Source organism: Trichechus manatus, unplaced genomic scaffold (assembly GCF_000243295.1).
Source record: "Trichechus manatus latirostris isolate Lorelei unplaced genomic scaffold, TriManLat1.0 scaffold00122, whole genome shotgun sequence".
NCBI classification, from domain to species: domain Eukaryota; kingdom Metazoa; phylum Chordata; class Mammalia; order Sirenia; family Trichechidae; genus Trichechus; species Trichechus manatus.
Genome location: NW_004444058.1, coordinates 5,194,580 through 5,207,094, shown reverse-complemented (window position 1 = coordinate 5,207,094; position 12,515 = coordinate 5,194,580). Strand labels below are relative to the sequence as shown.

Here is a 12,515-nt window from a genome sequence, read left to right as displayed (position 1 = left end):
GAACTTGGCTGCTAACCAAAAGGTCAGCAGTTTGAATCTACCAGCCACTCCTTGGAAACCCTATGGGGCAGTTCTACTCTGTCCTATAGGGTCGCTGTGAGTTGGAACCGACTTGATGGCGGTAGGTTTTTTTTGTGGGGCTTATAGGGTTTCCAAGGAGCAACTGGTAGATTCGAACTGCTAACTTTTTGGTGAACAGCCAAACGCTTAAACCACTGTGCCACCAGGGCTCCACTACCAGACATATAGCAAAAAAACCCATTGCCGTCAAGTTGATTCTGACCCATAGCAACCCTAGAGGACAGGGTAGAACTGCTCCATATGGTTTCCAAGGATGAGCGGCTGGTGGATTTGAACGGCTGACCTTTTGGTTAGCAGCCGTATCACTTACCCATTGCACCACCGGGGCTCCAACACACTAGGTGCTTAATTGGTGTCTGGGGAGTGATTTGGGGCTCGTGCTGACCTGCCCTGCCTAGTAGATGGTGCCAGCAACCCATCTTTAGTCCTAGGTTCTGGGTTCCCCTGGGCTGGCCAGATACCCCTGCCCCTGTCCCGAGCCCTCGCACCCCTGCAGACCAAGGGCATCAAAAACAGCTGGTGTTTTCCACTGGGAATCTGATAAAAGCCGCTGAACCAGATTGTGGCGCAACTGTCCCTGCAGGCAACATCCCTGGGCCCCAGGAGCTTCTGCATGGTTTTCCGTAGTCTTTCTGAGCCTTGTATTTGGTGCACGTGGAATGTCCCTGGGTCCCACCCGCCCTCATGCTCCCCCGAGGCTACATCAGATTCTTAGCAATCCTAAACTCTTTTTTTTGATGACACAGTTAAAAAAAATCAAAAGCACTGTCTTTGATTCAGTTCTGACTCAAGGCAACCCCGTGTGTTTCAGATTAGAACTGAGCTCCATAGGGTTTTCTTGGGTGTAGTCTTTATGGAAGCAGATTGCCAGGCCGTGGGGTAGATTCAAACCACCACCCTTTTTGTTGCTAGGCAAGTGCAAACCATTTACACCACTGGGGGACCTTTGATACTATATTAAGGAGCCCTGGTGGTGCAGTGGTTAAGCACTTGGCTGCTAACCAAAAGGTCAGTGTTTTGAACCCACCAGCTGCTCTGCGGGAGAAAGATGTGGCAGTCTGCTTCTGTAAAGATTCACAGCCTTGGAAACCCTATGGGGCAGTTCTGCTCTGTCTTATAGGGCCGCTATGAGTCAGAATCGACAGCAATGGGTTTGCTTTTGTTGTTAGTTGCCATCAAGGCGATTTTCAACTCATAGCAACCCCATATGATAGAGTAGAACTGCTCGGTGGGATTTTCTTGGCTGTCTTTTTTTTTTTTTTTAAATATTTTATTTTTGTTGTTGAAAATATATACAGCTGAACATACATCAGTTCAGCAATTTCTACATGTACGATTGAGTGACATTGAACATTCTTCAAATTGGGCAACTGTTCTCACCCTCCTTTTTCTAATTGTTCTTCCTCCATTAACATAAACCCACTGCGCCCTAAGTTTCCTATGTAATTTTTCCAGTTGCTGTTGTAAATTTGATCCGATAATTCTTAAAAGAGCACAATGCTCAAGGCAAACATTCTTTACTAGTAAAGCTACACTGTAGTTGGGTTTTAAGAAGACTTCAGGGAGTAGTTTTGATTAAAGGTTTATAGATTATCTCAGGGCAGTAGTTTTGGGGTGTGGTGTAATGAATTACTTAATATGGCCCTTCTACCATGGTCTTTGTAACTCACACACAGTGATTGAGTTGTTGTTAGGTGCCATTGAGTTGGTTCCAACTCAGAGACCCCATGTACAACAGAACGAAACACTCCTTGGTCCTGTGCCATCCTCACAATCATTGTTATGCTTGAGCCCACTGTTGCAGCCACTGTATCAATCCATCTCTCTTTGAGGGTCTTCCTCTTTTTCGCTGACCCTGTACTTAACCAAATGTGATGTCCTTCTCCAGGGACTGATCTCTCCTGACAACATGTCCAAAGTATGTAAGACATAGTCTTGCCATCCTTGCTTCTAAGGAGCTTTCTGATTATACTTCTTCCAAGACAGACCTATTTGTTCTTTTGGCAGTCCGTGGTATATTCAGTATTCTTCATCAACACCACAATTCAAAGGCCTCAATCCTTCTTCGGTCTTCCTTATTCATTGTCCAGCTTTCACATGCATGTGAGGTGATTGAAAACAGCACGGCTTGGGTCAGGCACACCTTAGTCCTCAAGGTGACATCTTTGCTTTTCAATGCTTTAAAGAGGTCTCTTGCAGCAGATTTGCCCAGTGCAACACATCTTTTGATTTCTTGACTGCTGTTGCCATGGGTGTTGATTGTGGATCCAAGTAAAATGAAATCCTTGACAACGTCAATCTTTTCTAAATTCATGATGTTGCATATTGGTCCGCTTGTGAGGATTTTTGTTTTCTCTTTGCGGTGCAATCCATACTGAAGGCTGTGGTCTTTGATCTTCATCAGTAAGTGCTTCAAGTCGTCTTCACTTTCAGCAAGCAAGGTTGTTAATGAGTCTTCCTCCAATCCTGATGCCCCCTTCTTCTTTATATAGTCCAGCTTCTCAGATTGAGTGGACTGCACAAATAAGATATATGGAACCTGTGATGGTTGGGGTTGTGTGTCAACTTGGCTAGGCCGTGATTCCCAATATTGTATGATTGTTTTCCATTTTATGTATTATAGATCCTGACCTCTACGTGTTGATGAGGCAGGAGTGGTGTGGGATGTATCTTGGGTTGCAGCCTTGCAGGAGGGTGTGACTCAAGTCCTACCCTTACTCAAGTTAAGCCCTTCCCTGGGTGGGGCCTGTGTCTAAGATATATGTGTGTGTGACATGGCTGGGCTCCCTCTGTGTATATCTGAATCCCGCATCTGATTAGTGATCAGTTGACCTCTGGTTCTTGGGACTTGAGCCAGAGGCCTGCTGTCTCACTTGCTGATTCTGGGATTTACTGGCCTCCACAGCCCTGTGGGCTGGAGGCCTATTGTCTGACTTAATTTGCCAGCTTCCACAGCTTTGTGAGCCAGCAGTTTGTGGTCTGAACTGCCGGTTTGGGTTCCTCAGCCCCTGCAGCCTTGTGGGTCTGGAGAAGCCTACGCCTGACCCATGGATTTGGGACTTGCCAGCCTCCACAAACACCTGAGCCATTTCCTTTATACGGTTCATGAGTTCTGTGAGATGTTGCAGTGAATTAGGGAACCCAAAGACGGGAGAGAGAGTACTGAGGGGAGAGGGAGTAGTTGATGTTAGAGATGATGGAGTGGTACAGCAGCTTGGAAGAGTTGGACATTTGGAACACCTTTAACCTCCACCTCATAGGTACCAGCTTTGTGCTGATCCTTATAAATTACTCATTTATGGGGGTTCATTCAGCCTCAGTGGCTCTAGAAAGTCTGAATTCCATGAGAATTTTAAATTCTGTTCCACACTTCCCTGGTTTGATCAGGATTCTTCTATAGAATCTTCAATCATAACATTCAGTAATGGTAGCTGGGCACCATCCAGTTCTTCTGATCTCATGGCAAAGGAGGCAGTTGTTCATGGAGGCAATTAGCCACACATTCCATTTCCCCCTCCTATTCCTAACTCCTTCCTCTCTCGCTCCACTGGCTGTAAACTTTATAGAAGCAGATTATCAGGCCTTTCTCCTGCAGAGCCACTGAGTGGGTTTGAACCGCCGACCTTTCAGTTAGCAGCCAAGTGCTTAACCACTGTACCACAAGGGTTCCTCTTTGACACTACAGGACAGTTGAAAATCCAAAAAGAAAAGCAAAGCCTGCCAAAGATCGGATATGCAGCCAGAGAGACATTGGAGACCTTTGGTGTCAGGAGCAGTGGCCCAGGGCAGAGGGGAGCCCTCCCTGTGGCCTCTGTCTTGGGCACTGGGATCGTCTTGTCCTCCAAATGAGAAACTCAGGCACAGAGAGGGCAGAAAGCAGGAGCCCAGGTTATGGGGCTACACAGAGGGCCTGGGTGGGTGGAAGCCAAAGCCGTGGGCCTGCCTTCTTCTTGTTTGTTAATGAGGTTCAACTAACAGACAGGAAATTGTGCATATCCTGGGTGTGTAGATCAGTGAGTATTTATCTTTCTGCTCACCTGGAAGAACAGGTGATGCTGTTATCGTTAGTTGCTGAGTCGGCCCCCAACTCATAGCAACCCCATGCACAGTGGGATGAAATGCTGCCTGGTCCTGTGCTGTCACCGTAATTGGTTGCGCTCGGTCAATTGTGATCCACAGAGTTTTCATTAGCTGATTTTCAGAAATAGATCACCACGCCTTTCTTCCTAGTCCATCTTAGTCTGGAAGCGCCACTGAAACCTGTTCAGCAGCACAGCAGCACACAAACCTCCACGAACAGATTGGTGGGGGCTGCCCATGAGGTGCACTGGGGGGAATTGAACCTAGGTCTCTCACATGGAAAGCAAGAATTCTACCACTGAACTGCCACTGCCTTTGTCTCAAAAGCAGCCACAGATAATATGTGCTCTAATAGATGTGGCTGTGTTTTGATAAAACTTTATTTACCGAAACATGTGGTGGGCCTTACTTTGCCAACCCCTGATCTATAACATTCCTAGTCCCTGGGGGCTCCCTCCTACCCACTCCCCAGCAACTCCTTCCCCTAGGCAACCCCCCTCCTGACTTTGAACCCCATGAGTCAACACTCTTCTTGAACATCACATACATGAACTCAGGGCATCCCCTTCTGTGTCCGGCACCTTTTGCTCAGACATGCTCCGTTCTGCGTGGGGCTGCTGTTGGGTCTTCTCCGTCATGCATTCCTCTGCTCGCTTATCCTGCCCCCCCCCACCTCTCCCGGAAAGGCACACAGGGGCCAAAGTCCCCACTGCCTCTCTGAAGCACACCTGGTCCCTTGTGTTTTCCTCACATGAGAGCCACTTTTAAGATATATGTATTTTTTCAGAGTTACATTGAAATCTATTGTTTTTATGAAAAAAAAGACTCATGCTTGCTCCGGAACACTCAAAGACAGTGCACTTACTAATACACCTGCCTACACGTGACACAGAGGCCTTTCTCACCAACACTGCACCTTGAGGCTTGCGTCCTTGATGAAACGCTGTCCCGCAGCCAGATTTCTCCTGGCTGGCCTGGCAGTTGTCGAGCGGTCAACGTTTTGTCTTCGCTTGCTCCCCGTTAAGCAGCAGAGACTGCCGACTCTGTGGTTCCAGCTCAGTTATTCATAAGGCTCAGTCAGGATGGTTCTGGAATATTCCATCAAGTACACTCATCCTTCAGCCATCCCCAGACACTGCCAATGGTTAATTGTCCTCTTTAGAAACTGGAAGTGTCTCTCCTGTTTTCTCTTTTAATTTTGCTGAATGTCAAAGTATAAATGCACGTGGAAGATGAAGTCATGTGGAAGGGTTGGGAACAAAAGCCCATGGTCAGGTCTGGCTCTCTGGAGACAAATGCTGTGGCCACATGGTTCATGTCCTTCCTGAGTGATTGGAGCCTCCCAGCATTCATTCATTCATTAGTTCATTCGTTCAGCACATGGTCGCCTTGATCCTGCTGGTGGGGGAGGGAGGTTCAGCATCCCAGGAGCCAGGGGAGGAAGAGGGCCACACAGGTCCCACTCCCCTGAGCTCACTTGTCCTATGGTATGCCTGGAGGGTCTTCTGCCTGGGACAAAAAAAAAACAACAACAGTGCTGTCAGGCCGAATCCAACTCATGGTGACCCCATGTGTTACAGAGTAGAACTGAGCTCCATAGGGTTTTCTTGGCTGTCATCTTTATTAGGAGCCCAGGTGGCACAGTGGTCTAGCACTTGGTTGTTAACCAAAAAGGTCAGCTGTTCAAACCTACCTGCTACTCTGCAGGAGAAAGATGTGGCAGTCAGATTCAGTAAAGATTTACAGCCTTGAAAGTGTGGTGCAAAACTCAAATTCTAGTGAAAAGACCAGACTTAATGGTCTGACTGAGACTGGAGGAACCCCAGAGAGCATGGCCTCCGGACTCTCTGTCAGCCCAGCACTAAAACCATTCCCAAGGCCAACTCTTCAGTCAAAGATTAGACTGGACTATGGGACATAAAATGGTACTCGTGAAGAGTGTGCTTCTTAGCTCAAGTAGATACATGAGACTAAATGGACAGCTCCTGTCCGGAGGTGGGTTAAGAAGGCAGTGAGGGTCAGGAGCTGGTTGAATGGACACAGGAAATCCGGGGTGGAAAGGAGGAATGTGCTGTCACAGTATAGGGAGAGCAACTAGGGTCACATAAGAATGTATAAATTTTTGTATGAGAGATTAACTTGAATTGTAAACTTTCACTTAAAGTACAATAAAATAAAATTAAAAAAAAAGATTTACAGCCTTGGTTGGCCGTTCCGGGTTAATGTAACTGCTCAGTGGCACCACGCGCCCAGGGCCAGGGCAATACCTGCCATACTCGCCGTACCTTAGTTACGCCTCTGGATGAAAGATCTATCTAAAAATAAAACATAGTAATTTGTTGTAATATTTGTTTTCTGATCATTAAATTTTCTTTTATGAAAAAGAAAAAGATGTATAGCCTTGGAAACCCTGTGAGGCAGTTCTCTGTTCTGTAGGGTTACTGTGAGTCAGAATCAACCTGACGGCAATGGGTAATCTTTATTAGAGTCCCTGAGTAGCATAAACAGTTAAGTGCTTGACTACTAGCTGAAAGGTTAGTGGTTCAAACCTACCCAGAGGCACCTGAGAAGAAAGGCCTGGCAGTCTGCTTCTGATAGGTCACAGCCAAGAAAACCCCAAGGAGCTCAATTCTACTCTGACACACATGGGGTCACCATGAGTCAGAGTCAGCTTGAGAGCAGTGGGTTTGGTTTTTGGTTTAGGTCTGTCTGGAGATGCAGGAGCCAGTCACGTGGGTCCTGTGAGTATAGGGATCCCTCCTCAGGAGCTGCTGGACAAGGGCAACAGATGGAGGATTCGTGGGGTTGGGATACAGGCCCGCCCTGAAACAGTGGAATATTCTAAGCCTGTGGCTGTACCATAAAGAACCCAGAACATTGCACTGTCTTTGGGGCGGTGGGGGCAGTAGCCAAGATGAGCTCTGCAAGCCAGATGTCCCCTCACACTGCCTGGCTGTCTGCCATCAGCCCTGTAAGCCAGATGTCCCCTCACACTGCCCGGCTGTCTGCCATCAGCCCTGCAAGCCAGATGTCCCCTCACACTGCCCGGCTGTCTACCATCAGAGCTTCCTTGAGGGGCTGGGTCAGCCTGGCCCCCACGACTCACAGCTGGACACACAGACAAGGCCTTCTGGTCATTCCCATTTGGGCTGCCTTGCTCCAGAGCCCTTGCCCTAACAGCAAACAGGTCCAGACCTTCGTGTGCATCCCATCACCCTTGGGATCCAATCCAAGCCTTCTCTGTGCCCTTGAGGCCCTTCCACCCTCCCTGCCCTTTCTCCTTCCAGGTTCACCCCTCCTTGCTCCCCCTGGTACGCCTTCACCCCCATCACCACCTGGATGCAGCTCCAGCCACACCAGCCTCCCTTGTTTCTTTGTCATGCTGGGTAGTTCCTGCCCCAGGGCCTTGGCATCTGCCATTTCCTCTGCCTGGTCTCTCTTGGCCGGCTCCTCCCCCTTTCATGCCTCAGCCTAGCGTCCTTTTTCTGAGAGGCCCCTGCCCTGGCTGAAGTCCCCCTGCTGTTCCTGTACTTGTTCAGGATGGGCACCCCTACCCCAGCAGGGCAGGGCTGGGCCAGGTCCATCTTGAGCCCAGACCCCAGTGGTGGGGGTGCCAAGCATGACTGCCCGTCCCCCCAGGAGGAGAAGGAGAAGCGGCGCCTGGAGCAGCTAGAGCGCAAGAAGGAGACGCAGCGGCTGCTGGAGGAGGAGGACTCAAAGCTCAAGGGTGGCAAGGCCCCTCGGGCGGCTGCGCCCGGCAAGGTCACTCGTGCCCAGATCGAAGAGACGCTACGCCGCGACCTCCAGCACCGGGAGGCCCCAGAGCCAGGTGGGTAGGGGGCAGGAGTGTGTCCACCTGGAGCTGCGCTTTCATCACTAAGGGGTTGTGGCCACAGGACCCTGACCCAGACTGACCCAGTTCAAGAGCCCCTCCTTGCCCTCAGCAAAGCCACCGGGCCCCCAGGGTAGAGAGGGGTAGGTGGGGGGCATCCCTGCCGGCCTGGCTCAAAGCACAAACCACATAGGGTGTCCCCAACACCCTCAGCTTATGTCCCTTGCGGTCCCAGGGAGTGTTAATGGGGCACCAAGAGGAAGAGAAGGCAGCCACATGTTGGCACTTCCTGTGTGCCAGGTGCAGCAGGGTGGTCAGGAGGGCAGTAGGGCCTGGGTGGAGTCTGCTGGGGTGGCCGCCCCACGCGCGGCCCGTTTCCCCTCTTCCCATCATTCTTTCCTTGCCTCTTCCTTTCTATCCCTCCTGTCTTCCTTCTTTTCATCTCTTCGTGTCTCTCTCTGTACATTTCCGTCTTTGCACCTCTGCGTATCTCTCTTTCTCTGTCTCTGCATATCTCTGTCTCGGTGTACGTCTCTGCATCTCTGTGTATCTCTTCGTGTCTCTGTTTCTATGACCGTCTCTCTTTGCATCTCTGTGTATCACTTGGTCTTTTCATATATCTCTGTCTCTCGGTCTCTGTCCGTCTATCTCTGGGTCCCCAGCTGAGAAGGCCCGGAGCCACCTGGAGGTGCCACTGGAGGAGAATGTGAACCGTCGCGTGCTGGAGGAGGGCAGCGTGGAGGCACGCACTGTGGAGGATGCCATCGCTGTGCTCAGGTAAGGGGCTCAGGTAAGGTGGGGGCTCCCTGGACCCCACCGGCACCCCCGGCCCCCTGACACCCACGTCCCCACAGCATGGCTGAGGAGGCGGCTGACCGACACCCTGAGCGGCGCATGCGGGCAGCCTTCACGGCCTTCGAGGAGGTGCAGATGCCACGGCTTAAGCTAGAGAACCCCAACATGCGGCTGTCACAGCTGAAGCAGCTGCTCAAGAAGGAGTGGATGCGCTCACCCGACAACCCCATGAACCAGCGGACCATGCCTTTCAATGCCCCGAAGTGAGATACCTACCCCCGGACTGGGAGCTGCCTGCAGCCGGCCGTACCAAGGAGTACATGGGAGACGGGGGAGGCCAGGCACACGTCGCGGGCCAGGCTGAGGGCTCCATGACATCACGCCCCCTCCTCCCGCGGAGGGTCCCTGCTCCAGGTGACCCAGGGGCACGCAGAGCTCAGGGCTGGGCTCCCAATAAAGGCAGGTCTGGCTGCAATGAGCACGTGTGGACTTGGAGTGGTGAGGAGGTGGGGGGCTGGGAGGTGGATGGGAGGGGTGAGGGAGCAGGTTGAGTGGGCAGGTGGGAGGGACTGAGTGTTTGGGAGCAGGAAAGGGGGACTCGGGGGCCAAAACGTTGTTGGTATCTACAGTACCTCCTGTGATATGATACTGGGACCACTGCCTAGAAAAGATAAGGGCCCCGACGCTCAGTGGGGGCGGATGATCATGGGGCTGTATTGAGCCGTACAGGGCTGGGCCGTCGCATCTCCCCCAGTCTCCTCCAGCCCCTACAGCCCTGGCCGTCAGACCCTTCTGGCTCCTGCCATGCCTCGGTGTAGATTAGCAAAAGGCACCCGCTCCTGAGCTGGACTGGTTGTGCAGTGAGTGACCTGTACAATCAGTCATCCACTCAGCCTCACTGGGGCTGCTGTGAGGGGCCGGCCCAGAGTTCGAACCACTGACCAAGGTCACACAGCACATCGGAGGCAAGTAGTCGGCGTCCTGAGCCTGCATTTCAAAGTCAAGCCGAGGACTTGACTGGTAGAAGTGCCGGCTGCTGCTGCTGTTTGTTGCTCCCAAACTGGAGGCATCCAGCCCAGTCCTGGTGGATCAGTGGGGCCATCCGGAGCTGCCCATCTGGGAAGCCACAGAGGGAGGGATTTGAACCTGGGTTTGGCAGCCTACAGCTTCAGTGAACCTGAAGAGCAGGGAGGGAGGGGTGGCTGGGAGATGGCCCACAAGGCTGGGGAAGAGGTGGATTGAGGTGGGGGGTGGGTGACAATTGCTGGGACACAATTTGCAAGAAGCCGGCTTTAGTCGAGGCCCAGCACCTAGCTCACGAGGGCCAGGAGGGGAGCTAGGTGCCCTCAAGTACAGCAGTCAGATAGTCAGCAGCATTTCCGGGTAGACTTGGACCAAGGGCAGAGTAGCTGCTGGCACTGGGAGTCAACAACGTGGTGAGGGAAAGATGTTTTCAGTGCATGCTGTGTGCCAGGCCTTGGACAGCCCTGCCGCAAATCAGGGTCACCTACAACAGAGGAGGAAACTGAGGCACTGAGTGGCAGGATGGGGTGAAGGATTTACTGAGCTCTACACCCTGCCTCCCCACCCAGGCAACACCCTCCCTGCACCCTCTCACACCCATTCCCAATCCCCCTTCCTGGCTCTCAGCTTCTTAGACACCAGGCTTGTCCCAGCTGGGGAGTTTGTCCTGGGTTCCTCCTGCCCAGAATGCACCTCTCTAGATCTGAAGTTTCAGATGCAGATACCCACTGAGGCCCCCAGTCCCGTGGGGTTAGGGCTGGACCAGAGAGAGCCAGGGTCTGCCTAGAGGTGGGATGGGGGCAAGGGGAGGTACAGGTCTTCACTGAGGCAGGGCTTTTAAGGATGGATAGGAGTTCTCCATGCAGATGAGAAATTGAAAAGGCCGAAGGAGCCACATGTGGAAAGGCCTGGAGATGTCAGCTCTCCCCTTCGGGGAGGGGGTGCAGTTGATAATTGGGTATAACTCAAGTGTAGTGTGCAGGGGGCTGGAGGGTGCCGGAAACAATAGAAGTTGACACAAAAATGGCAATAATGGCATAAAAATGGCTCCACTTATTGAGGAGGAGCCAACCCTGTGAGGAGGGCTTATGACTATCCGGGAGGAAACCCAGAAAGTCCTTCTGTGGGTGGGGAAGTGAAGGAGGGGAGGAGACTATGGGGGCACCAACAAGCAGAGGCCCCTCAGTGACTTGGGGAGACTGGGCCAGCAGTGAGAAACCCCTACAGGGTGCTAGGCCCCACCTAAGCACGAGGCAGCATCTCACAGAGCCCCAGGACAGCCCCATGAGAAGCGATTCTCTTTACAGATGCAGAAACAAGTCACACAGCCCAGAAGCGGCCATCAGGGTCCTCCGCCCGGAGCAGCCAGGGACGTAGCAGGGGAGGCGTGGGGCCAGGAATTGGGGCTGAAGGCGCATCTGCTAGATACGAGGAGCACAATGTTTCCCCCATAAATGGAGGCTTGGGTTCGAATCCTGTCTCTGCCCTTTACTCCTAGGACCTTGGGCAAAGGCCTTAACAGGTCCGAGCCTCAGTTTCCCTCTCTGTAAAACAGGTCTAGAAACAGTGCCCACCCCGAAGCTGTCTCGAGAACCAATGAGATGGTGCCCTGGAAAGACATGTCCCAGAAAAGGACTTGGCAAAGGGGACACATTGAGGTCTTTGTGGCCCCAGCTGAGGGAAGGTTGGGCTGACAGCCATTAACCCGAGGGAGGAAGCCAGGGGGGAAGCACCGAATGCTGTGCTGAAGAGTGGGCTTGCCCACAGTGTAACCAGGCTGTTCTCGGTCTGCTCAGCACGGTTATAAAGGCAAGAACAGGATGAAAGTGAAAGAAGTTTTATTTAGTTGGCCAAGTAAAGGAGCACACCGGACTCATGTTGCCAAGGTGGCTCCCTGAACAATGGCCCAAACAGTATTTATTAGAGGAAGGGTTCTAGCAGGAAGGAGCAAGGTCAGTGATTGGTCTGGCCCAGAAAAAGGCGTTCCCGGAGTGGTTCCATCGTCTGCACTTGGCTCAGTCCAGAAAAAAGGGGGTCTCACAAAGTGGATCTTAGGCTCAGACCCTTTGCTTCTGAAAGTCTTCCCCCAGTCTTGGGCCGCTAAGGTTTGGTTCCATCAGGTGGGAGAAAAGTTCCAGGGTTACCCAGAGGACGGGGTTGATGGTTCTGTGCATGTTAGGCAGGACAGATCTGGTCTTAACTGGTTCTGTGGTCTGCAGACCCCAGCTTGTTTTTCTTACGGACAGGAAGTTGGCCAGTTACTTGAAAAGAAAATATCTGGAGACACCAGTTAGAGGTGGAGGTGGCTCATGCTACTTTACTTACAAGTTGGGGTTGGTAATGGTGCCCAGAGGCCAGGGTCTCATTACCTCCTTGTCTTTTCAGGATTTGAGTGCTCAGTCCACATCCTTCCACGGGGAGTAGGGGTGAAGGTCATTCTTCTGTAGCTACTTCAAGCTGGACAGGTGCGCTGGCATAGAACTGAAGTATGGCCTGCGTGGGTTCAGGAGGGATGGGTTTGTATCCTTGTTGGCTGAGGTTTGTTAAGGGGAACACAGTCTGACGTCTGAAGCATCACAGTGTTCACAGTGGCTAGGCGATTTTGAATGAACCTGGTAAGACAGTTTAAGAGGCAGGGCAAAAACAAAGACAGATTAGCAAAGAGAATAGTCAACAGAGTAACAAGAGGCCAGAGCCAGTGGAA

At 51.8% G+C, this 12,515-nt stretch overlaps 1 protein-coding gene across 2 annotated transcripts in view; it reads left to right on the top strand.

The window, feature by feature from the left end:
* The window catches only part of CCDC124 (coiled-coil domain containing 124), a 16,310-nt gene extending 7,195 nt beyond the window's left edge, over window positions 1–9,115 (top strand). For both annotated transcript variants that reach the window (XM_004384395.2, XM_023738811.1), the window contains exons 3-5: window positions 7,801–7,990; window positions 8,656–8,770; window positions 8,848–9,115. In XM_004384395.2, the coding sequence (XP_004384452.1) occupies window positions 7,801–7,990; window positions 8,656–8,770; window positions 8,848–9,055 (513 nt within the window). In that variant the 3' untranslated portion in view covers window positions 9,056–9,115. The remainder of the gene's footprint in view (window positions 1–7,800; window positions 7,991–8,655; window positions 8,771–8,847) is intronic.
* The last annotated feature ends 3,400 nt before the right edge of the window (window positions 9,116–12,515 follow it).